This window comes from Macrobrachium nipponense, chromosome 12, assembly GCF_015104395.2.
Source record: "Macrobrachium nipponense isolate FS-2020 chromosome 12, ASM1510439v2, whole genome shotgun sequence".
In the NCBI taxonomy this organism is placed as follows: domain Eukaryota; kingdom Metazoa; phylum Arthropoda; class Malacostraca; order Decapoda; family Palaemonidae; genus Macrobrachium; species Macrobrachium nipponense.
Window position 1 is genome coordinate 22,005,595 of NC_087205.1, and position 24,746 is coordinate 22,030,340.

The 24,746-nt window shown below is 45.7% G+C and overlaps 1 protein-coding gene across 1 annotated transcript in view; it reads right to left on the bottom strand.

The window, feature by feature from the left end:
- LOC135224410 (DET1 homolog) overlaps positions 1–24,746 on the bottom strand; it is a 69,081-nt gene that overhangs the window by 16,751 nt on the left and 27,584 nt on the right. Inside the window, exons 3-6 of the mRNA XM_064263380.1 lie at positions 24,647–24,740; positions 23,983–24,134; positions 8,613–8,883; positions 6,488–6,639 (exon numbers count right to left, since the gene is read on the bottom strand). Of these exons, the coding sequence (XP_064119450.1) occupies positions 6,488–6,639; positions 8,613–8,883; positions 23,983–24,134; positions 24,647–24,740 (669 nt within the window). The remainder of the gene's footprint in view (positions 1–6,487; positions 6,640–8,612; positions 8,884–23,982; positions 24,135–24,646; positions 24,741–24,746) is intronic.

Consider the following 24,746-nt stretch of genomic DNA (forward strand, 5'->3'; position numbering starts at 1 on the left):
GCATTGTAGAAGATCTGCGGGCTCTAGCGATCACGCTTGCAGCCTTGCGAGAAAAGCCCCTCGCTCTGACAAGTCTTTCGATAGTCGAAAGGCAGTCAGAGCGAGAGCGGGGAGGTTTTGATGATACCTCTTGAAGTGTGGTTGTTTGAACAGATCCATCCTTCTTGGAAGGGATCTGGGGAAGTCCACTGTCCACTCCACTACCTCAGTGAACCAATCGTGTGCTGGCCAAAAGGGGGCTATCAGGGTCATTTTCGTCCCCTTCGAGGCCACAAACTTCTTGAGTACTTGCCCCAGAATCTTGAATGGGGGAAAAGCATAAACGTCTACGTAGAAGGAAGGCGTCTACTGCTAATGCTCTGGGGTCTTCTACCACCGAGCAAAAGACTTCCAGCCTCTTGGAGAGGAACGTGGCAAACAGGTCTACATGAGGTTTCCCCCAAAGAGACCAGAGACTCTGACACACTTCTGAGTGGAGGGTCCATTCTGTGTGAAGGACCTGGCTCCTCCTGCTCAGCCTGTCCGCTCTCACGTTCCTTTCTCCCTGAACAAATCTTGTCAAGAGGGAGATGTTCCTTTGGGAAGCCCAAACTAGTAGGTCTCTTGCGAGCTCGTATAGGAAGAACGAGTGCGTCCCTCCTTGCTTCTGAATATAGGCTAGAGCGGTGGTGTTGTCCGAGTTTACTTGGACTACACCGTTTGTAACTAAAGGCTCGAAGCTCTTTAGAGCCAGGTGAACGGCTAATAGCTCTTTGCAGTTGATGTGCCAGGACACCTGAACTGCACTCCAGGTGCCTGCCACCTCTCTCGTCCCCAAGGTTGCTCCCCAACCCGTCTCCGACGCGTCGGAAAACAACACAAGGCTTGGGTTCCGAATCTCCAGGGATATTCCTTTGTTCTCCTGTAAAGGGGGCAACCACCATTCCAAGTGCTGTTTCATCTCCAATGGAATGGGAAAGACGTCCGAGAGAAGTCCTGTCTTCCAGTTCCATGTTCTCTTGAGAAAGAACTGAAGAGGATGAAGATGAAGTCTTCCTAGAGGAAAGAACTGTTCGAGCGAGGAAAGGGTCCCTAGAAGACTCAACCATTCCCTCGCCGAACTGCGTTCTCTCCCTAAGAAGAGAGAGACTTTCTCGAAGCCTCTTACAAGTCTCTCTTGAGAAGGAAATACTCGAAAACCCCAAGAATCCATCTGAATCCCCAGATAGACCATGTTCTGGCTGGGGATCAGTTGCAACTTCTCGAGGTTTACGAGTAATCCCAAAGACTTTATCAGGTTTAGGGTCAAAGCAAGGTCCTCCAAACACCGTCTCTCTGATCTGGCTCTGATGAGCCAGTCGTCCAGGTATAGAGAGATATTGACACCCTTCAGGTGAAGCCATCTCGCCACATTCCTCATCAAGCTTGTGAATACCTGAGGAGCTGTGGACAGACCGAAACACAAGGCTCTGAACTGGTAGATCCTTCCCCCCATCATGAAACGGAGGTACTTCTTCGACGAAGGATGAATCGGGACGTGAAAATAGGCATCCTGGAGATCTAGGGATACCATCCAATCCCCTTGGCGAAGAGCCGCCAGGACTGACGCAGAAGTCTCCATAGAGAACTTTTCTTTCTGAACAAATTAGCCAAGGAGTATCCCTCAGAACAGGGTCCTTGTATTTGGCGGACAGTTCCCGCGGAGTTGAAGTCAGGGGAGGACTGTCCTCGAAGGGGATGAAATAGCCCTTCTTGATCACTGACAGCAACCAGGCGTCGGCTTCTGTGTGTGCCTAGGCTTCCGCAAATCCCTGGAGCCTGGCACCTACTGGTGTTTGGAGGCTCCTCATCTCACTTCCCCCTTTTAAAGGGACGGAAGGAAGCTCTTCCTCTCTTCTCAGGAGCTTTTCTTTTCGAGGGAGCTCTGGAGGGAGGGCCTCCTCGAAAGGGCTGTAGAGATGTACTCGTCACTTTCTTCTCTCCCACGACAACAGGCCTATTCTTCCTGGAAGACTGAAGGAGAAGGTCCTGGGTCGCCTTCTCAGTTAGTGAATGTGAAATGTCCTTCACTAACTGAGAAGGGAACAAAAAGTCTGACATAGGAGCAAACATTGAAGCTGCTCTCTGTGAGTGAGACACGGATTTCGTGAGAAAAGCACTGAATACAGCCCTCTTCTTTAAAAGTCCCGCTCCAAAGAGAGAGGAGACTTCTCCCGAACCATCCTGAACAGCCTTGTCAATGCAGGACAAGATGCAGAGTAGAACTTCAGGGTCGAGGCCCTCTACGTCATGGGCCTTTTTGGCCATCACCCCAAGGGACCAATCCAGGAAATTGAACACTTCCAATACATGGAAGAGTCCCTTGAGGAGATGATCTAGCTCTGAAAGGCCCCATGTCGCACGAGCCGAGTTCAGGCCATGTCTTCTCGACGCATCCACAAGGCTTGAAAAGTTCGCTTCTGCTGAAGCAGGAAGAGAGAGACCCATATTCTCTCCTGTCTGGTACCAGATTCCCCTTCTGCCTGTAAGCCTAGCAGGGGGAATACAGAAAACAGTTCTCACCAGCTCCTTCTTAGTCTTCATCCAAGAATTGAGTGACTGGAGCGCTCTCTTCATAGAGATGGTAGGTCTCATCTTGAGAAAGGAAGAAGACTTCATTGCCTTCGCACTCGAAAAGAGCGAGCGCGGAGAAGGAGGAGCGGCAGGGGATAAGGAATCGCCATATTCCTGCAAAAGGAGGGATGTCAAGACTTTATAGTTAGAAAGTCCTTCTCTACTGGGAGCCTCGTCTTCTGAACCTTCCTCTTTTTCAAAAGGATCAGAGGGAGAATCAGCCTTGATGTCTGAAGGTTCTTCCCAAACGTCTCTCTCTGACGGAGACAAACTCCTAACAGGAGAGGGACTAAATCTAGGATCAGAACGCCTAGTTCGATCCTTGAACATGGCTGGCGTCTCGCGCCTGGTTGACGTCTCGCGCCTGGCTGACGCCTTGCTCCTGGCTGGAGCCTCGCGCCTGGCTGGATCCTCGCGCCTGGCTGGCGCCTCGTGCCTGGCTGGCGTCTCGCGCTTAACTGACGTCTCACGCTCGGTTGGCGCCTCGCGCCTGGCTGACGCCTCGCGCCTGGCTGACGCCTCGCGCCTGGCTGACGCCTCGCGCCTGGCAGGAACCTCAGTCTTGGCTGGCGCCACGCGTCCGGCAGGAGATCGAAGACTAGACCTTTTAACAGGAAGTCTGACGTCCTTCCTGCGAGGAGGATCTTTAGTAAGAACTCCAACTAAGGAAGCTAACTGCTCCTGGACGGCCAAAAGGATCCTCTTGAAAGCCTCTCCCACGTCTACTTCAACAGGAGGAGAGGGAGATCTCGAAGGAGTTTGACAAACTCTGTCGGAACAGGAAGAAGTCAAAACGCTCCTAGCCTTCTTGATCGCCAAAGGAGCTTCATCAGAGAAGCGCTCGGGGCTCGAGTCGAAAGAAGGCTCTCTCCAGTTTCTCTTCAGGGGCCTGGAAAGGTCCGAATCCTTCCACCCTCGTTTAGGTGAGGGGGATCCAGACAAAGAGAAGCACTCTCGGAGGACGCTTTTTCGAAAGCGGTCCTTAGCAGTCTGAGGCGTTACAGAGCCTGCTGAAGGGACGCCTGACCGTTGGGGATTCTCCACAACCTCCGTAAGGCTTTCGACTTTCCTTCTCCTCTGAACAAATCACCATCACTATTCTTACCTTCCAAAGGCGGCATTTTGGATTGCATCCTTTGATGGGTAGCCTTCAGATTAGCGATCTCTGAAGCCGAATCTGAAGGAATAGCCACCTGTGAAGGTCCTGATACAGAGGGAGAATCAAATTCATGATGTACAGAACAGTTAGAACTAGAAAAAGGCTCAATAGGCCTTGAACTACTCACACCCTTAGATGCAGCCCTTCTTACTCTGTCCCTCTCTAACTTCTTCAAGTAAGAAGTTAGAGTCTTCCATTCTTCCGCACTCAACCTGTCACACTCATGACAGGTGTTAGCAAAAGAACAATCAACCCCTCTACACCTTCGACATACAGTGTGAGGATCAACCGAAGCCTTCGGTATCCTCACCTTGCAGCCTACATTCACACATACTCCCACACCAACACTCGAATCAGACATTCTGCAGAAAAATCAAAAGCAAGTCCAAATCCAGTCCACGGTAGCGAATGCCAAAACAACGATCCAGGTACGTCACCAAAATATCAGCCGAAAGAAGATCAATTGCCTTGAAAAACGAATTCTAGTCAGGAGGTAGTAACAACAATGTTGACACCACCGGCGACAGAGAAAATCTGATAGAAAACGGGAATGGTTCCTAGACCTGCCACCCAGGGCAGGGCGGTAGATCACCTGACCTACCTGTAGTGAGTGGCACGAAATTTGAATTTCTATCGGGGACGATGGAGTCTATAGCTAAGTATATATCTGACAGGGAAGTTGAATGTATGAAAACATGAAATCAAGTCAGTTGTTGTTGCGAAAGGGGTCAGATCATTATCGAAACACAGATCGCAACTAGTGGAAGATGTTGAGGAACTGTTGCTGGTGTGGATCAATGAAAAACAGTTAGTGGGGGATAGTGTGTTTGAAGCGCTCATTTGTAAGAAAGCTATGATGTTGCCTGCTGATTTACGTAAGAAAATGCCAACAACAAGTGCTGCTCTTAGTGATTTCAAGGCCAGCAAAGGCTGGTTTGAAAAACTTGAATTGAAAAGTGTACAGGCATACATAGTGTTGTATGGCACGGGAAGGCTGCGAGTTTGGATAAACATGCCACCAAAGACTTCACTGATGAATTAAGAAAGTATCTTGAGGCTGCAAGATTCCTCCCTCATGAGGTCTTCAATTGTGATTAGACAGGCATGTTTGGAAAAAGATGCCCAAGTGGACCTACATCAGCCAGGAGGAAAGTTCATTGCCAGGGCACAAGCCTATGAAGGACAGACTAACACTCTTGGTCTATGGAAACGCCAGTGAGGATTTCAAAGTGAAGCCCCTACGTGTGTATCACTCTGATACTCCCCAAGTGTTCAAGAAAAACAATGTGATCAAAAATAAATTGCCTGTGATGTGGAAAGCCAATAAGAAGGCATGGGTCATGAGGTAAATTTTCGTTGAGTAGGTCAATGAAGTGTTTGGCATGTGAAAAAATACCTGCAAGAAAATCAACTGCCCCTCAAGTACCTCCTGATAATGGACAATGCGCCTGCACATCCTACTGACTTGGAAGATCAGTTGCTGGATGAATTTAAAATCATCAGAGTGACGTTCTTGCCCCCTAGTACCATTCCTCTCATTCAGCCCATGGACCAACAGATCAATTCAAACTTCAAGAAACTCTACACCAAGGCACTGTTTCAAAGGTGCTTTGAAGTGACCTCAGACACTGTATTGACCCAAAGAGAGTTCCGGAAGGATCACTTCAATATCTTCAACTGCATAAGCCTTATATATAAGGCATGGCAGAGAGTGACTTCCAGGACAATGAACTCTGCTTGGAGAAAATTGTGGCCAGAGTATTACCTAGAGAAGGATTTCGAAGGGTTTGAGGCTGACCCAACAACACTACACCTGTTGTGGAATCTATTGTGTCTCTGGGGAAGTCCATGGGCTTGGGTGTGAGTGGTGAGGATGTGGAAGAGTTAGTGGATGCCCACAGGGAAGGGTTAACCATTGAGGAGCTGAAAGACCTACAGAAGGAACAGCAACAGACGGCAGATGAGGAATCTGAGGAAGAGAGAGGGGATACTGTGCCTACCTCAGTGATTAAGAAATGTTTGCAAAGTGGAGTGATGTCAAAAATTCTGTTGAGGCATTTTAGGCAGATATTGAAGAGACGTCAGAAACTATGTCACAGGACAGTTTTGTTATTTGACAGGTTTGACAGGGGTCCAGTGACTCTCAAGCTGGTCCTAGAGCTAGTAAAAAACGGAGTGGGGAAGTAACCTCAGACAGTGGCACTAAAAAATGTAGAGAAGTAACCCCAGATACGTTCTTGATACTTGAAGTCCTTCTGGAGGGGGATCCCCCATCCAAACAGTAACCTCTCCTCCTCCCTCCCCCCTCCTCTCCGTCTTCCGTACTCTAACAAGAGTCTTCCATAAAGTTAAGAGTGATGTTAAAAGTTCATTACTATTCCTTTCATTATTCATTTATATTTCTCATTGTTTTCTGTAGTATGTAAAACAATGTTAATTCCTGGTAAAATGTATTTTTTTTAAATATTTTGGGGGCCTGGAACGCAGTAATACTATTACATTATTCTTTATGGGAATTATTGTTTCGGTTTTCATATGCTTCGGATATTGTTGGAAGTTCTGGAATGGATTATGTACGAAAACCATGGTCCCACTGTAGATCCTTAGTGCAACTCAATCCATAATGTCATTAATCAAAGTGAAGTTAGCTAAAAATTAGATCTGAGGATGGAGGAAAGGTGTTCTTAATAGGAGACTAAGCTACCTACTTAAGATCAAAGAAAAGAATTTACTTACCTATGCTTTAAGCAGTTTATAACAATCTCTCGATTATGCTGGTAATTACGTTCCATTCTGTCTGGGCAAACAGTGGCCAATATGTAGTCATCATCTTCGTAACAAATCCTTCCAATGGTACGAACATCTAAAAATGTTCCATTGGGGGTAATCTGTAAGGATTAAAAATAAAAAAAAACTTTTTTTCCAAACATATCTCATAATAAACCAAAGAAACAGAATCCATAACTGAGTGAAATGATCTTATGTAATTCTAAATCTTGACAAAAAGAAATTTAAAATAAGCAATGAGCCATCATTTTAAAAGGTAACCACACCAAGTTGCTATAATTATTATCATTAATACACATTTCTAAATTCTCCCAAGGCTGAGCTGAAGGATCATATTTGAATGAGGAGTGTTAACTGAAGCAAGATAGAGTCATTATAGAAGCTGGAGAGCTAGGTGAAGAGACCAAACTGAAAAAATGAAAAGGACCCTTTGGCAATGTCCATAACATATGCAAGAGACACTGTGATAGATATCAGTATGTATATGGTTACACCAAATGCCTCCTTATAAAGTGGCCAAAGAGGATCCTATCAGTGTTCTTTACCTAAAGCATTTTTGGATTAGTGCTCTAAACTAATATGCAAAACTAATAAAAATTTTTAAGGGGGCCAGCCGGCTAATGCCATTATTTAAGGACAGGACTTCAACATTCATACCACTTACTAAGGTGACTTGGGACATCTCCAAACCGCATATGATTTCGGCCTCTGACCTTCGGTTTTGTGACACCAGGGTAATCTATCCCGAAGATAACCATTTTTCATAATTCTATCTCCTCCCTTGATGCTTAATATTAAGACCTGGGATTACTACCATATATAGACCTGATGTAGGTCTCCCATCAAATGAAGTTTTTTTTCTAAAAATAATTTTTTTGCTCTATATGAATTTTTTCATTATGGTTAAAAAATGAAGAAAATTAAGAAAAAAAGGATGAAACAAAAATTGGAAAAAAAGGCTTCATTTGATTGTTCCATAATGTCTCTCCAAGTTATATACCAAATTTCAATGCTATAGCTTTAAAACTAAGGGAGAAGATAGAATTTGAAGGTCAATAAGTATAGTTTTGAGATATGGGTGTTCAAAGCTTTTCTTGTATTTTACAAAGACAATTTTAATAAATCATGATTATTATGAATTTTCAATTTCTTTTTGGGTATTAATAAACCAAAACTATGTTATTTATCATAATATAATCATAAATCAAGATCCCTTTGCTCATAGATTGTAGCCTGGGGCACTGCTTCAGGCGAGACAGGGCACTCCTTCCTACGTAAATCTCTCTCCTTCACTAACTCGGCTTATTAGAGCGAATTTTCTTCTTCTGTATGTTAGCAAGATGTTTTCCTTGTCTTTTCCTCTTTGGTGTGATGAAATTCTTGCCAAAACAAAGATAAACAAATGTAAAAGCAAGAGAATGTCAGAAGTGAAACTTGAATATGTACCCTCTATCATATTTCTGCTAACACTGAAGGGTGGTAAGCTGAGAACTTTCCCTCCTGCGACTCATAAAATCTCAGAGATGCCATTGCTCACAATTTGTTTGACAATACGTAATTATCAAAATCTACGATAACAAAAGAAATATTGCATTTTCTTGTACGGATCAGTGTTTTTGGCTTATTGAGTTACGTTTACTAATTATCCTGTGACTACGAAAGTAAGAGGAATTTTGACGAAATGTTTCGTAACGCATTCTCCATTGCCATACAATGGTCCTTGAATTTTATCATGACTGCATCTTTTGCCCTATACCCCTATACATATATAGGAGTACCGGCCGGCCCCCTTAAATGCTAACGGCACCCATAAATTCTACATTTGAACTTTAGTAGTTTGTCTTATATATTGACCACCTAGTATACCTTTCTTACCTGTTGAAACATATTTCTCCCCCAAAGACAAAAGTATGAAAGTCGTAAAGGAATATTTTTTAAGCTTCTTTCAGATTTTGTTAAGGACTGATTTCTCAGCTTTGAAGTTATACTTGGTGCTGTAATAACAATAGTCATAAAGATTGCATTCCCAACTTTTCATAAATATTAAACAGAGGAAGTGCATTTGAAAACTCACCTGAAATATATGGATTGTTTGATGCTGCACAGAGAGAACCGACAATGTTTGCCCATAGAGGTAAAGACCCTGATTGTGAGAAAGAAAAATTTTATCATGCTTGAATGTTCTGTAGTCACACAATTGGCCCATTTCCATGTCAATAATATGAAGCGTGTAATCCTCTAACGGAGAACGGGGGTTTGGTGTTACTGATTCATTGTTTCTGTAGAGGTCAAAGTGATCTATGATGTTGTTATCTTCTGGTGATGCAGATCCAACGATAACATACCTAAGAGAAAATTTTAATAAAATGATATTGTTATGATACAATAAAGTTTTATACATACTTACCTGGCAGATATATCTATTTGACTCCATCATCCGACAGAAATTCGAATTTCGCGCACACGCTACCGGTAGGTCAGGTGATCTACCTAACTGCCGCTGGGTGGCAGGAATAGGAACCATTACCGTTTTCTATCATATTTTCTCTATACCGCCTGTCTCCTGAGGGGAGGTAGGGTGGGAGTGGGTATCAAATTGTATGTATAATCTGCCAGGTAAGTATGTAATAAAATTTTTTTATTAAAACTTTATACTGTATCATAACAATATCATTTTTATACATTCAACTTACCTGTCAGATATATACTTAGCTGATTCACACCATTGGAGGTGGGTCAGAGACAGCTAATTACAGATTCAAACAGGAATCACAACAATTGTTGTAGGTAATAAATAAATAAAACCTTGGTTCCTACCTGTTTAGACTGAAGACTTCATGAATACAATCCAGGAGTCTAGTCAGTCTCAAGAGCCTCAGTGAGATATTGATCTATGGCTAAGAGTTCTTGTGGGTCTGCCAAAGGGGTCTTATCCGCTTACTCGGCAGAGCCTGGAAGGACTATGTCAATGGGTGCTTATCCACTTACTTGACAAGAACCTTATTCAAGGAGCACAACACCGATCCCGATCAACTTAACCTAACCATGTTAGTTCTAAGATTGCAAGAAGTTATCCCCGAACTCCTTTCAAACAACCACAAACTCGAATCACAAACATTCGTACCCTTAAAAGCACAAAAATAAATTCAAAAAAAAAATTTGTGTACAATCTTGCCAGTAAGACGCCTTCCTGATTCCTTACTGACCAAAGCAACGGCCGCCCGTGCGACAACAAGCACTCTCGTCAGTAGAAAACCAAAAACCCGTCTCACAAGGTAGATCTACGTACAATAATAAAATACAAAATTTTCTAAGTCGGTATGTGTTCCAAGCCCCAGCACTGTATCCGCTGATACAAAAGGACCTAGAGAGAAACACTTTTCATAGGTCACTTTAACATCCTTAAGGTAGTGAGATGCGAAAACTGAATCACACCTCCAGTAAGTCGCATCCACAATGTCTTTTAAAGACATGTTCTTATGAAAAACTAATGAAGTGGCCACAGCTCTTACCTCATGAGCCTTCACTCGGAGAGTCCTGAAAGAGTCCTCAGTGCAGTTACTATGAGCATCAGTAATAATGCTCCTAACAAAGGGATTTTGACGAAGGAAAAATCTATTTCTGGGTGATTGGCTCGTGTCGCCCTATGAAAGTAATCCTTAACATCATTCTTTCTAGGTAAAATTATCCTAAAATTACCAGAGAAAAACAAAATTAAGAAAATGTCAGTAAAACTGACTCGCTCACTCTTAAAAAGAAGTGTCGGTATGATATAGGGGCGAGTGTGGAACACTACCACGAGACAAACACCAATTAGAACTTCCCTATCAGAATCCCCCCAAGAGAGAGCCGATACCAACGGGCGATGCAGCCTCTACTACTACTACTAGAGGACGCCACGGACAGCAGCGCCCCTAGCGGACATCCTTAAATAAAACATAAATACATCTTGTCCTGCAAGGGGGGGGAAAACAAACCATAAAAAAGGGATGGGTTTCATAGGGCGACACGAGCCAATCACCCAGAAATAGATTTTTCCTTCGTCAAAATCCCTTTTCTGGGCTCAGCTCGTGTCGGCCTATGAAAGAGTACCAGAGAAACAGACAAGATGGAAAAGGAAATAATGAAAAACAGATTAAAATGATGGATATAATATAAGTAAATCAGATACAGCATACAAAATAAGCACTTAAACTAACTTATTACAAAAATCAATAACAGAATGTTAGTAAACTTAAAGTACTTAAATGGTAGATAATAAAATTATAAATATGCATGTAAAATAAGGAAATTTTTGGATTTACTTAATTAGAATATATAAATACAATTATATACATATATGTGTCCTACCCTAGCATAAAAATAAGGGTAGGTACACTCAAGTCCATCATTAATACAATTAATACAATTAATTCAAATATATACAAACACATTGTGAGTGAAACTTATCACAAACCCAATGGAGAATTTATACAAACATATTGTGGCCTACCCTAGCATAAAAATAAGGGTAGGAACACTGAAGTACATATCAGTACAAGGGTGGTTGTCCCTAGCAAAAAAATAAGGGACAAACCACTATAAGACACAACGGCTAAGGCTATGATGTTGAGTAGCCTGACGATAGGTTGAGGCATGTTGGTTGAAGTAGGTAGAAAGGAGACCTGGATCAATACTACAACTACTAAGCAGTATCAGGGGAAACTATGTTTCCCGCTGCTACTGCTGAAAACTTTAAAGATTCCAAGGACTTTAAATAATGCCGTTTAAAGACTGTCGGGGATTTCCATCCAGTATACTTTCTAAGATCCTCAAAGTTCATATGTTGGAAATAATTAATTGAGGTGGCTACTCCCCTGATATCATGTGCTTTTGGGAATGACTCAGGGTTGGCTTGTTTAATGAAGTAAAGGATTTGCTGTCTAATGCCTTTAACTGATAAAGTACCACCTTTTTCTCTCATGAAGAGAGCACCCGAGGATCTAGAAGAAGTGCGAGATAGAAAGGCTCTAAGAGTTGATACTGGGCAGAGAGAAGGATCCTGTGGAAGTGGGATAACCTTCCAAGGAGCCCACCTTGCAAGAGGATCTTCATTTTTGGCTAAAAAGCTACGATCCGGAGCAAGTAGAACTTCTCCTGATGGGAGGAATTCCACATGACCCGCATCCCTGGATAGAGCCGACAGTTCTGAAATTCTAGCTCCTGAGGCTAGGCTTAATAAGAATAGCGTCTTCCTCAGGAGCATTATGAATGTACAAGATGAGTTGTCAGTATCTGAAGCTAGTTTGAGGACATCATTTAAGAACCATGAAACTGTAGTAGGCCTCTGAGAAGGTCTAAGTCTAGCACAGGCTTTAGGGATAGATGTGAAATAAGATTCAGTCAAATCTATCTGAAAACCTACTTGAAAGATTTTCTTCAAAGCCGACTTATGAGTGGTAATCGTGCTAGCTGCTAAACCTTTTTCAAATAAGGATCTGAAAAAGGATATAGCCAAATTAACTGTCATGGTTGTAGTGTTCGATTCTCTCAAGAAAGATGCTAATTTTTTAACAGCTGAGTCATATTGTCTAATGGTTGACTCTCTCTTATCTGATTCTAGGAAGAGAATATTCTGTGGATCAATGTCAGCATCTTTATTAGCCGCAAACTTCATGAAGTCCATAAAGTTATGGGTCTGGAGAGTCCTGAGGAAGCGAACACAGTCCTCATTTGTACTGATTGTGATAGTTTGGGATTGGGGATCCGTTGAGGTCGGAGACCCAATTCCAAAAGAAGAGGATACCAGTTGCTCTTGGGCCAGTCCGGTGCAATCAGAGCTACTATCCCTTTGAAAGACCTTAGTTTGTCTAGGACTTTCAAGAGAAGATTCACTGGAGGAAAAACATAAATTCTCCTCCACTGATTCCAATCCAACGACAGGGCGTCTGTGGCATAAGCCAGAGGGTCCAGGTTGGGGGCCACATAGCAAGGGAGCTTGTGGTTCGCTTGTGAGGCGAAGAGATCCACTTGGAGACCTGGGACTCTTCGGCTTACCCACTGGAACGACCCGACGTCCAGAGACCACTCTGATTCCAGAGGAACTGACCGGGACAGGGCGTCTGCTATCACATTTCTTACTCCTGCCAGGTGAGTGGCAGACAGATGCCATTTGTGTTTGCTTGCTAATGCAAAGATGGCTATCATGACATGGTTCACATGCTTGGATTTGGACCCTCCTCTGTTGATGCAATGAACTACCACTGCACTGTCCAAAACTAGCCTTAGATGAGACTTCTTCGGGGGAAGCAGTCTCTTCAGAGTAAGAAATACTGCCATTGCTTCCAACACGTTTATGTGGAGCTGGCGAAATTGCACTGACCAAGTCCCCTGAACCTGTTTGAACTGAGAGTATCCCCCCCACCCGGACAGGGATGCTCAGTGTGAATGGTTAACACTGGGAGGGGATATTGAAGGGGTACTTTCTTGGCTAAGTTCTTTACTTTTGACCAAGGCCGTAGTTGGTTGCGGAGGATCTGTGGAATTACTGACAACTTGTCTCGATATTTGGAGTTTGCTTTTGACCGCCAAATTCGATTTATATCTTTCAGCCTTGCTTTCAGAAGGATATCTGTTACTGAAGCAAACTGAAGAGACCCTAGGATTCTCTCCTGGTTTCTTCTTGACGTTTGTTTGCATTTGAGAAATTGCCTGACCGATTTTGCTATTTCCTTCCGTTTGACCACTGGAATTGATAGATTGTGGGAGGACAAATCCCATTGGATTCCTAGCCACTGAAAACGAGATTCCGGAATAAGTCTGGATTTCGTTTTGTTTATCTGGAACCCCAGATGTTCCAGAAAGTGAACTACCTTTTTGGTAGCTTTGAGACATTCCTCGACTGTTGGTGCCCAGATCAACCAATCGTCGAGGTATGCCGCTACCATGATTCCCTGAGCTCTCAATTGTTGTACAACCACTTCTGCTATCTTTGTGAATACCCTGGGGGCTACATTCAGACCGAAGGGCATCACTTTGAATGAGAATGTCTGATTTCCTAGCCTGAATCCTAGGAATGGGCGGAAGTGCCTGGCTATAGGGATATGATAGTATGCGTCTGTAAGATCGATGGAGCATGTGACGGCTCCACGCGGAAGTAAGGTCCTTACTTGCGAGAGGGTAAGCATCTTGAACTTGTCGCAGCGAATGAAAGAGTTTAGCTTTGACAAGTCTAAGATTACCCTTCTTTTTGTTGAGCCTTTCTTTGGCACGCTGAATAAGCGACCTTGAAATTTTAGATGTTTGACTCTCGCAATAGCTCCTTTCTGAAGGAGTTCTTCCGCGTAATCTATCAATTCCTTTGACGGTATCTGGTGAAATGATTTGATTGGAGGAGGATCTTGGATCCAGCTCCAGCCTAATCCTTTGGACACTATGCTCTGTGCCCAACTGCTGAACCCCCACCTGTGGCGGAAGAGGAACAGCCTCCCTCCTACCTGGGGAGCCTCATTGCTGATGGGCGGGTTGGCCACCACGCCCTCCTCTGAACTGCTTACTCCTTGTGCCCCTTCCTGCGCCACGGTGACGAAAGTAACCTCTCGCCCTACCCCTCGGTTGAGAGTAGCCTTGAGCCTCATAAGCAGGGTTAAAGGCAGGCGAGATAGCGTAGGAAGTCGAAGGTTGCGATTGCTGGGGCACCAGGAGGAAAGGCTGGGTTTGCTTAGATGTAGCAGGTTGTCCCTGTTGGGTAACTGGGACTGCCTGCACAAACTGCTGCTGATGCTGGAGTTTTTTATATGGCTGGAACCTCTTACCAGCCTTCTTTGGTTTCTTGCCAGCTGTGGGAACGGATTCCTGTTTCCTCTTAGAGGAAATACCCCACCTAGCTCTAAGGCTCTGGTTGAGTCTAGCAGCTTCGTGGTGGACTTCGTTCACTGCGGACTCTGGGAAGAGATCCGCTCCCCACATGCTCGCAGCCAAGAGTCTATTAGGCTCGTGCCTGATAGTGCACTCTTGAAGAACATGCTTCCGACAGTTCCTCCTGGCTTGGAAGAAGTCAAAGGCGTCTAACAGAACCGTCTGAAACTGCGATTTCGCCAGGATCTTGAACAGCGGTTCGTTAGCGTAAGAAAGAGCAGCCATTTCCGTAACGATAAGAGAGTTAAGGGACCTGCCAAACCTAGTTCGCGCATCGAACTCTGCCTGGATTAGGGAATCCGGCAGCCTAGGTAACTTCTCACCGAACTGGTCCATAGCGCAGTCCGGCTTGAGTTTACCCAGCGTGAAAGTAGCTGGCAGGTTTTCCCATAACTCTCCGAAGGCGGGGAAGAGTGGAGAAGTAGACTCCGACTCTCTCACTGTGGAACGGGCTCATCCTTGAGGACTGCCTGAAGAGCCTTCTCCACCAATTTCGTGGCGAACGGAAGAGAGACCTCCTCTTCCGTTGCGAAAATAGTGAAGGGGCTCTTATAGGCCTGGAGTCTAGTATTAGTACACTCCCAGTCCTCAAGGCAGTGAACCCATTCCCGTTGGGCGTGATCTCTACTGTAGAGGACTGACTCCTTCGAGATCTTGTCCTCTCTCGTAAGAGCCGTTGGCGTCAGCCTAGCATACCCGATGAAAGGCTGTGACAGACCCGGAGGATAGAACTCAGAAGTCCTCAATCCTTCGAGTGCCAAACTCCCCGGGATCGAAATCATCCCGTCCTTAAAGGGAGCATAGGCCGCTACTCTCCATGGATTGTCCATAGAGAAAGCTGGCAAGGAGTCGTAAGGCGGAAGTTGGAGAATCCCCGTGCTAGAAGCAGGGGAGACTGGGGGAGGAGCCTGAGATAGCCCAGCTACCCGATCCTCATTCTCTCTCATCCTATTAGAGAGTTCCTGGACCGTCTGTCCAGTTTGAGACAGACTGCTCGACAATTGCGCGAACATCTGCTCAAAACGTGTTCCCCAAGCTGAAATTTGGGAACCCACCATCGCTCCTACCTGCTCCATCATTCCTGATGAGACAGGAGAGGGAACGCAGGAGCTGGTGCTTGCCACCCCTGCCGGCATAGCCGGAGAGGGGGCAGCGGAAGCGGGAGAAGGCAGCGACTCGGAGGTAGCGCGAGCCTTCTCCTTCGAAGCCTTGCTTCTGGAACTCTTCGACTGGGAAGAGCTCGGCTTAGCCTTCACCGCGTCGGCGTATGAAGTCGATGACTTCCTGGCGAAGAAGACGAAGACGACTCCTAGAAGCTCGTCTTAGACAAAGTCTTCGGTTCTCTCTTTCCCTTCTCCTTAGGAGGTACAGAGAGAGCGGGAGTGTGGCTAGGGATCTCGGATCCCGGAAAGCCTTGGAAGGAGGCGGAAGAAGAAGGGACAGGAGAAGACCCAGGAGCGCCCAAGGAAAGACCTTGGGCGCCCGACAAACCTACCTCAACCAACAAATCCTCACTTACTACCGCCATCGGCTCGAGATTCAGGTCCAGGGCGGCGACGTCCGGGACTGACTCCTGGGAGGCTACGACCCCCAACGAAGTCTGGAGTTCTTGCTGGATGGCGGCTATCACGGGGGCGGCGGACAAGGGGTCGACGTAGCCCGTCGACGTTGCCCACCGCAGGGAAGATCTGGATGGCCAGCTTTCTATCCAGAATGTAGGGCTGGCCCTTGGCGGCGTTTTTCCCAAAGCCGCCCACACGCTTCAGGGTGGCGAGGGCGACTTCCCTCACACCGCTAGCCTGAAAGAAAGGCTGGATTAGCTACCAATTGCGGACAGGGTTAACAAACTTACGAACTAGAAGTTGTTAGTAAATTCATAAGTAACCTCATAATGGACTTACCCCATCCACCAGCTGCGCGACCAGGTCGTAGCATATAGTGCAGGCCTCGGGGTGCCAGACGATGGACTCGTTGTACGAAGTGGCACACGGGGCGTGAGACCTGCACTCGTCATGTCCACAGGGGTCATACAGCGTCGCATTACAGGCGAGGACCTGGCAGTTGGTAGCCTGTAAGTGAAAACGTACATAAGTACAGAGTAAACACTTACAGCCTAACATATGCTCCGCTGGTGCCGGAGCGATAAAGTTAGATAAAACCAGAGCCCCGCTAAAATACGTGTGGTAACCAGGTTGGAAGATAGGCTATGGCTCCGCCAGTGGCGGAGGCACAAGAATCAACCAACTAGGAGTGGTGGTAATGGAAACCACGACGTAAAATGGCGGGGATGGTTGATAAAATGAAAATAATAATACACAATTCATTGTAAAATATCTTATAATAGGGTATATATCCTTAAAGTAGCAAAATAACAACATAAAAACAACTCCTCTCCACCCGTCTACTAGAAGAGTGCGTAGGTAAGGGTAAGCTCCCTTCCGGTAGCGGGGGAGAGATATAAGGATATAGTAGGCAAGCAATCGACCATCCATGCACCCTGCCCGCTAGCGGAGCCAATATACTATAACCATAAGGGGGCCCGGCCCCCGGCTGCGACGGAAGGCTCCTTTCGTATCGTAAGGGAGGTGGCTGAGTAAGGGGTAGGGGGGGATGGAGGTCCCGGCGAAACACGGCGGGAGCGAGGAAAGGGGGGAGGGTGGCCTACTCCCCCCCCACCCACCAAACTACCCGTATGGAGACCCGGTACCTCATAGTGGTCGCCCTATACCCCCTGCTGGCGGGACCCCCCGGCACCTCCGAGAATGTGAGAGAAGGCGATGAGGTTGTTATGACAACCAAGGGGTCCCCCAGCTCCTCCCATACAATCAGAGAGGGAGGGCAGGGTAAGGTGCTATAGAACACGTGGACCGCGAGTGGCCTAGGCCGCGAGCAACACAACCGTGGTAGGGCCACGTGAACCAAGCTGTACCAACATGTGGAACAAGCACCTAGGCTAGCCTAACACCCTAAATAAAACCATATATTGAAAAAAGGGGGAAGAGACACTGTTAGTAAAAGAGAAAGAAGCCCAGGAGGAGGCAGACTGTTCCGAAAAACAGAAGCCTACTCGGAGCCAGCGATAGCCGATGTAGAGCAAGAGCCGGGATGCTGGGCCGAAAATAAAAATAATAATAGCCCTAAATACCAAGCTAAGAGAATGGTAGGAGGGCTGAACTAGCTAAACTCGATGTAAACAATGAATGTGAAAAAAGTAGCCCATAAGCATAAGAAGTCCCAGTATGGAGGACCGGGAATTCTTACGAGGCGGCATGGCCGCCACGAGACAACCGAGGAACCGTATTTGACCTATAAAAGGGAAAATACTGGTACCCGGAAGATAAAATTACCGTAAAATGTTACTTATGAGTTACTTAACTTAGCCGTGGCGATAGCAGAGCGTTCCATGGTTCCAAAGTGGATAATCTCAAGAAAAAACAAGAGCACAAGAAAATGGCGACTTGTCGCTGGTGCTAAAATTTAAGGATGTCCGCTAGGGGCGCTGCTGTCCGTGGCGTCCTCTAGTAGTAGTAGTAGAGGCTGCATCGCCCGTTGGTATCGGCTCTCTCTTGGGGGGATTCTGATAGGGAAGTTCTAATTGGTGTTTGTCTCGTGGTAGTGTTCCACACTCGCCCCTATATCATACCGACACTTCTTTTTAAGAGTGAGCGAGTCAGTTTTACTGACATTTTCTTAATTTTGTTTTTCTCTGGTAATTTTAGGATAATTTTACCTAGAAAGAATGATGTTAAGGATTACTTTCATAGGCCGACACGAGCTGAGCCCAGAAAGGTCTACTAGGATCCCGTACTGCACACCACAGGCTTTGTTTACATCCCCTGAGTTCGTTCTTCTTCTTTAGATAAAACTTCTGGGCTCTAACTGGACATAAGGATCTTTCCAATTCCTCTCCTGCGAGATTTGAAAGCCCTTTAACTTCAAAACTCTTTGGCCAGGGTTATGAAGGGTTCTCGTTCTTGGCCAGAAACAGAGTCTGGAAAGAACAAATTGCAGCATCACTTTTAAATCCCACTCGAGAATCTAGAGCGTGGATTTCGCTAATTCTTTTCGCAGTCGCTAAGAACAACAAGAATATACATTTTCTCGTTAGATCCCTAAACGACGCATTGTGAGGAGGCTCAAATCTATTTGACGACAGGAATTTTAGAACCACATCCAAGTTCCAGTTCGGAGTACGAGGAGAAATGGTTTTTGAGGTTTCGAATGACCTTATAAGGTCGTGGAGATCCTTATCTTCTGCTATCTTTAAACCTCTGTTTCGAAAAACAGCAGAGAGCATACTACGATAACCCTTAATGGTCGAAACTGATAATTGAGATTCCTCCCTAATGAAAATCAGAAAATCAGCAATGTTGGTCACAGAGGTATCGGAGGAGGACAGTTTCTTCTTCTTACACCATCTTCTGAAAACATCCCACTTGGATTGGTAGACCCGAATAGTTGAGGATCTTCGGGCTCTAGCAATTGCTTTCGAAGCTTTGCTTGAAAAGCCTCTCTCTCTGACAAGTCTTTCGATAGTCGAAAGGCAGTCAGAGCGAGAGCGGGAAGGTTTTGATGATACCTCTCGAAATGGGGTTGTTTGAGAAGATCTCTCCTGTGTGGAAGAGATCTTGGGAAGTCCACTGTCCATTCCTGTACCTCTGTGAACCAATCTTGAGACAGCCAAAAGGGGGCGACGAGTGTTAGTCTCGTCCCTTTTGAAGCCACAAACTTCTTTAAGACCACTCCTAACATTTTGAAGGGGGGAAAGGCGTAGGCATCTAGACCTGCCCAGTCCAGCAGCATGGCATCCACCGCTATAGCTCTCGGGTCTTCCACCAAGGAGCAGAAGTTCTCTATCCTTCTGGATAGGAAGGTGGCAAATAGGTCTATTTGAGGTCTGCCCCACAGGGACCACAGAGTTTGACAAACCTGATTGTGAAGGGTCCACTCTGTGGGGAGCACTTGGTTTAACCTGCTTAGCCTGTCTGCTCTGACATTTTTCTCTCCTTTCACGAATCTTGTGAGGAGAGTCACATTCTTGTCTTTCGTCCAATATAACAGTTCTTTTTTTATCTGGAACAGAGAAAAAGAGTGAGTTCCCCCTTGTTTCCTGATATAGGCCAACGCTGTGGTATTGTCCGCGTTGATCTGTACCACTTGACCTATTACCTCTGTTTCGAAGGCTTTTAGGGCTAGGAGAACAGCAAAAAGTTCTTTGGTGTTTATATGCCAGTCTTGTTGATCCTTCCTCCATTGGCCTGATACTTCTTTTGTCCCTAGAGTCGCTCCCCATCCCTGAAGCGTCTGAGAACAAGATTAGGTTTGGGTTCCGAACCTCTAGAGACAAGCCCTCGTTCTTTTCCAGGGGTATCAGCCACCACTTTAGATGATTCTTCACTTCCAAAGGAATTACGAAAGAGTCTGAAAGTTGCCCGTCCTTCCAACTCCAAATTCTTCTTAAGAAGAACTGAAGCGGGCGTAGGTGGAGTCTTCCTAGAGAAATGAACTGTTCTAGTGAGGAAAGGGTTCCCAGAAGGCTTAACCATTCCCTTACTGAACTCCGTTCTTTCTCTAGGAAGCTCGAGACTTTCTGTAAGCCCCGAACAATTCTTTCCTGAGATGGAAAAGCCCGAAAACCCCGAGAATCCATCCGAATCCCCAGATAAACTAAGTTCTGGCTGGGGACCATCTGAGATTTCTCGAGGTTCACGAGTAATCCTAATGTCCTTGTCAGGTTCAAAGTAGTCTGTAGGTCCTCCAAACATTGTTTCTCCGACTTGGCCCGGATTAGCCAATCGTCGAGATACATAGAGATGTTGATCCCTTCTAAATGAAGCCATTTGGCCACGTTCCTCATCAGATACGTAAATACCTGGGGAGCGGTGGATAGGCCGAAGCACAAGGCCCTGAACTGGAAGATTTGTCCTTGTACTACAAATCTGAGGTATTTTCTTGACGATGGGTGAATCGGAACATGAAAGTAAGCATCCTGAAGGTCCAGGGAGACCATCCAATCTCCCTGACGCAAGGCTGACAGAACCGAAGCTGAAGTCTCCATGGAGAACTTCTTTTTCTCCACATAACGGTTCAGGATGCTTACATCCAGTACGGGTCTCCATCCCCCCGAAGCCTTTGGTACTAAGAAAAGGCGGTTGTAAAACCCCGGGGAGAATGGATCCCGCACTATCTCTATTGCTTTCTTGTCCCTCATCGACACCACCGTCTGCAGGAGAGTCTCTCTCAGTCCATGGTCCTTGTATCTCGTCGACAAATCCTTCGGAGATGTTGCTAAAGGAGGTCTGTCTACGAAGGGAATGATGTAACCCTTCTGTAGAACAGACAGAGTCCAGGGATCTGCTTCTCTTAAGGACCAAGCCTCCACAAAGTGTTGAAGTCTGGCCCCTACATGTGCTTGGAGGACATGGTTGCTACTTGCTCTTTTTAAAAGAGTGGAAGGAAGACCTTCCTCGCTTGTCGAAGGGCTTTCTCTTCGTAGTAGGTCGAGTCGAGGATGCTCCATGAAAGGGCACAACTGGAGTATGTGAAGACTTCTTCTGAATAGGTATTGCAGGTCTATTCTTCTTCGTGGATTGTACCAGAAGATCCTGCGTTGCCTTTTCAGAAAGTGATCTAGATATATCCTTTACTAAAGGTGAAGGAAACAGATGATCTGACAGAGGTGCGAAAAGTAGGGCGGACCTCTGTGAAGGAGAAACTCCTTTTGTCAGAAACGAACTGTAAAGGGATCTTTTCTTTACCACTCCAGATCCGAATAGGGCTGCTAACTCGCCAGATCCATCTTGCACAGCCTTATCCATACAAGATAGGACACTGTGTAAGGCTTCCGGATCAAGAAAATCTGGCTCCATAGTCTTTTTAGCCAGCACCCCAAGGGACCAATCCAAGAAGTTAAAAACTTCAATACGTGGAATATTCCCTTAAGGTGCTGATCTAATTCAGACATACTCCACGATGCCTTTGCTGAATTTAGAGAGTGTCTTCTAACCGACTCTACTAGGCTAGAGAAATCTGAATCCGCAGAAGAGGGGAGCATCAAGCCCATAGCTTCTTCTGTCTTATACCATATTCCTCTCCTCCAAAGATTGGAGAGCCTTTTTCATCGAAATCGCAGGCTTCATCTTCAGGAAAGCAGAGGATTTCGGAGTTTTCGTACTCGAAAACAGCGATCTCGGTGAAGGAGGAGCAGCAGGACTAAGTGAGTCCCCAAATTCCTTTAGAAGCAACGAGGCTAAGACTTTATAATTAGAAAGTCCCTCGTTGGTAGCGACTTCTTTCTTTCTTCAGAAACCTCTTCAAGGCCTAGGTTTAGACGGAGGGATTGCTCTCTCCTGATAGATTCTCTATCATGAGATGTAGGATCTCTAGGAGAAATACTTCTAGTAGGGGAAGGACTAAGTAAATCAACGTCCTTAAAACTAGTAGACGCCTCGCGCCTGACTGGCTCACGCCTAGCTGGCACCTCGCGCCTGGCTGGCTCCTCGCGCCTGGCTGGCGCCTCATTCCTTGGAGGCGTCAGGCGCCTGGCTGGCGTCTCGCGCCCAGCAGTATCCTCACGCCTGGTTGGAGCCTCGCGCCTGGCTTGCGCCTCGCTCCTTGGAGGCGTCACGCGTCTGGCTGGCGTCTCACGCCTGGCAGGATCCTCGCGCCAAACTGGCGTCACGCGCCTGGCTGACGTCTCGCGCTTTGCAAGTTCCTCACGCCTGGCTAGCGCCTCGCGTCTAGTAGGGTCTTCGCGCCTGGCCGACGTCTCGCGCTTGGCAGGCTCGACGCGCCTGTCTGGTGACTCGCGCCTGTTATGCTCTTCGCGCCTGGCTGGCGCTTCACGCTTGGCTGGCGCCTCGCGCTTAGAAAGCTCGACGCTTTTGTCTGGCGTCTCGCGCCTGGCTGACGCTTCACGCCTGGCTGGTGCTTCGCGCCTGTCTGGAGACTCGCGCCTGTCTGGAGACTCGCGCCTGGCTGGCGCCTGGCGCCTGACAGGAGAACGGATCTTGCTAGGCCTATGCAAGGCTGAAGAATCCGATTCCAAGTCAGACGAGGACAAATCTTGATGGCGAGTCTGACCCCTCGAAAGCCTAGATTTCTTTATAGGCAGGAAAGCGTCTTTCCTTCTAGGAGGGTCTCTTGAAAGATCTCCCACAAGCGAAGTGATGGAATCCTGCATGTTACGAAGGATTCTATTCGTTTCCAAGTTCTTGTCCAATGGAGGAGAAGAAGATCGGTCTTTTACCGGTTCCCACAAGTCTGCGGGGGAAGGAAGCACATTCTTTGCCTTCTTAATTTCCGTAGGAAAATCCTCCTGAAAACGTTCAGGACTCGATGTGATCCTGGGCTCATCCCAACCTCTTTTTAAGGGGCGAGAAAGATCCGCCGATCTCCAGCCTCTTTTAGGAGAAGAATTCTCCGAAGAGGAGAAACACTCCCGTAGAACGCTTTTTCTGTAGCGTTCTCTGGCATTCTGTGGCGATACAGAAAATGCTGAATGGACGTCTGACTGTTGGGGATCCTCCACAACCTCCTTACGGCTTTTGACATTCCTTCTCCTCTGGGCTTGGGAGCTTGAAAGAGGTCTAGGCCTGGGAGCGTTGTGGAGACAATCAGACGCCCCCTCCACAGCACTGGGGACACTTATATCACTATCCACAGCACTTAACTCACTTTGCTTACCTTCAATGGCCGCCATTTTGGTTTCCATTTTCCGAAGGGCGGCTTTGAGATTAGCAATCTCTGATGCCGAATCTGTTGGTTCTATCAAAGGAGCAGAAACTACATGATTAGATGGGGTAGTAAATGGAGAAGAGGGTATAACATTACTAATAACCCCGCTAGATACAGAACTAGACAAGGCCTTGGAAGAAGACCTCCTCACCCTGTCTCTTTCCAACTTCTTCAAATATGAAGTTAGAGATTTCCATTCTTCCGCACTCAAACCCTTGCATTCATTACAAGTGTTATCAAAAGAGCATTCATACATCCTGCATTTCTTACACCACACTTCCAGAGTCAGACATCATATTGAACAATCCAAATCAAATCCAATAAACAGTCCACAATCGCGTATGCCAGTACAATCAATCCAAATACGTCACCGAGAAGTCCAAACGAAGATCAATTGCGATGCAAAATATGAATCCAGCCGGAGATACCCACAACGATGTTGCCAGTATGGCCGACAGAGAAAATATGATAGAAAACGGGAATGGTTCCTATTCCTGCCACCCAGCGGCAGGTAGGTAGATCACCTGACCTACCGGTAGCGTGTGCGCGAAATTCGAATTTCTGTCGGATGACGGAGTCAAATAGCTAAGTATATATCTGACAGGTAAGTTGAATGTATAAAACAATTTTTTACTCAGAATCTCAAAAGAGGAAACATTCACATCAGATAAGAAAAAGTCCAATGTATCAGTTTGATGCATCTGTCCCTATACTCCCACAAATTAACCCTCACATAAACTTGGCATTCACTTCATCTCATAATATCAGTGAGTCATTTTCAGCTAACCTACATGCAAAACATAAGTACCAACCTTCCATCATCTGTGAACAGGCTACACTCACGATTCAACTGCTCTCCGTTAGTTGCTACGTTCACAGTGTGCTTGAGTTTGAAGAATCGGTCAAAGATATTCTTACGAATCTCATGACTCTTGGCATCATTGTCTTTCAAAACATTTGTTCCCTGTAAATTCAAACTAGTATATTCATACCAACTTCTATTCATTAAATCACTAAATTTCACAGCTCTAGCTTCTGGTTTTTCTCATGAAGAAATTACTTTTCAAAACTGCCCATCCTACCAACTGAGACATGGGCCCAAGTAAGAATAGAAATTTAGCATGAATAGTAACTGTATAACATTTTCATTACTCTCCATGAGAGCTTACTCTTTTGTTGTCTTATAAAAGCTACGTAAAAACCAATACTACTACCAATCACATGAGAAGGGATTAGGAAAGTTAGCAAATTACACAATGGTTTTCATCTACGACACAATCAATTCAAAGTTTTGCGTTCACTTAAAACCTATAAATCAACGTTAGTATTTCCTAAGAGCTTTATTACTAGAAAGGGCAAATTTTACATTCCTTTATACACCCAATTAAAATAGAGAATACAGAAAGTTTATCACATCAGTCATCTTGCACTGAAACAAAGATTTTTTTTTTTAAATAAAAAGAAAACTTGCCATACCTCACACCAGTGCAAAAGATCAGCTGCTGCTGAGGGTCCCATGTATCTGAATATTTCAATGCTCATTTGATCTGCAGAAAAGGCAATAAGGAACCTGAAA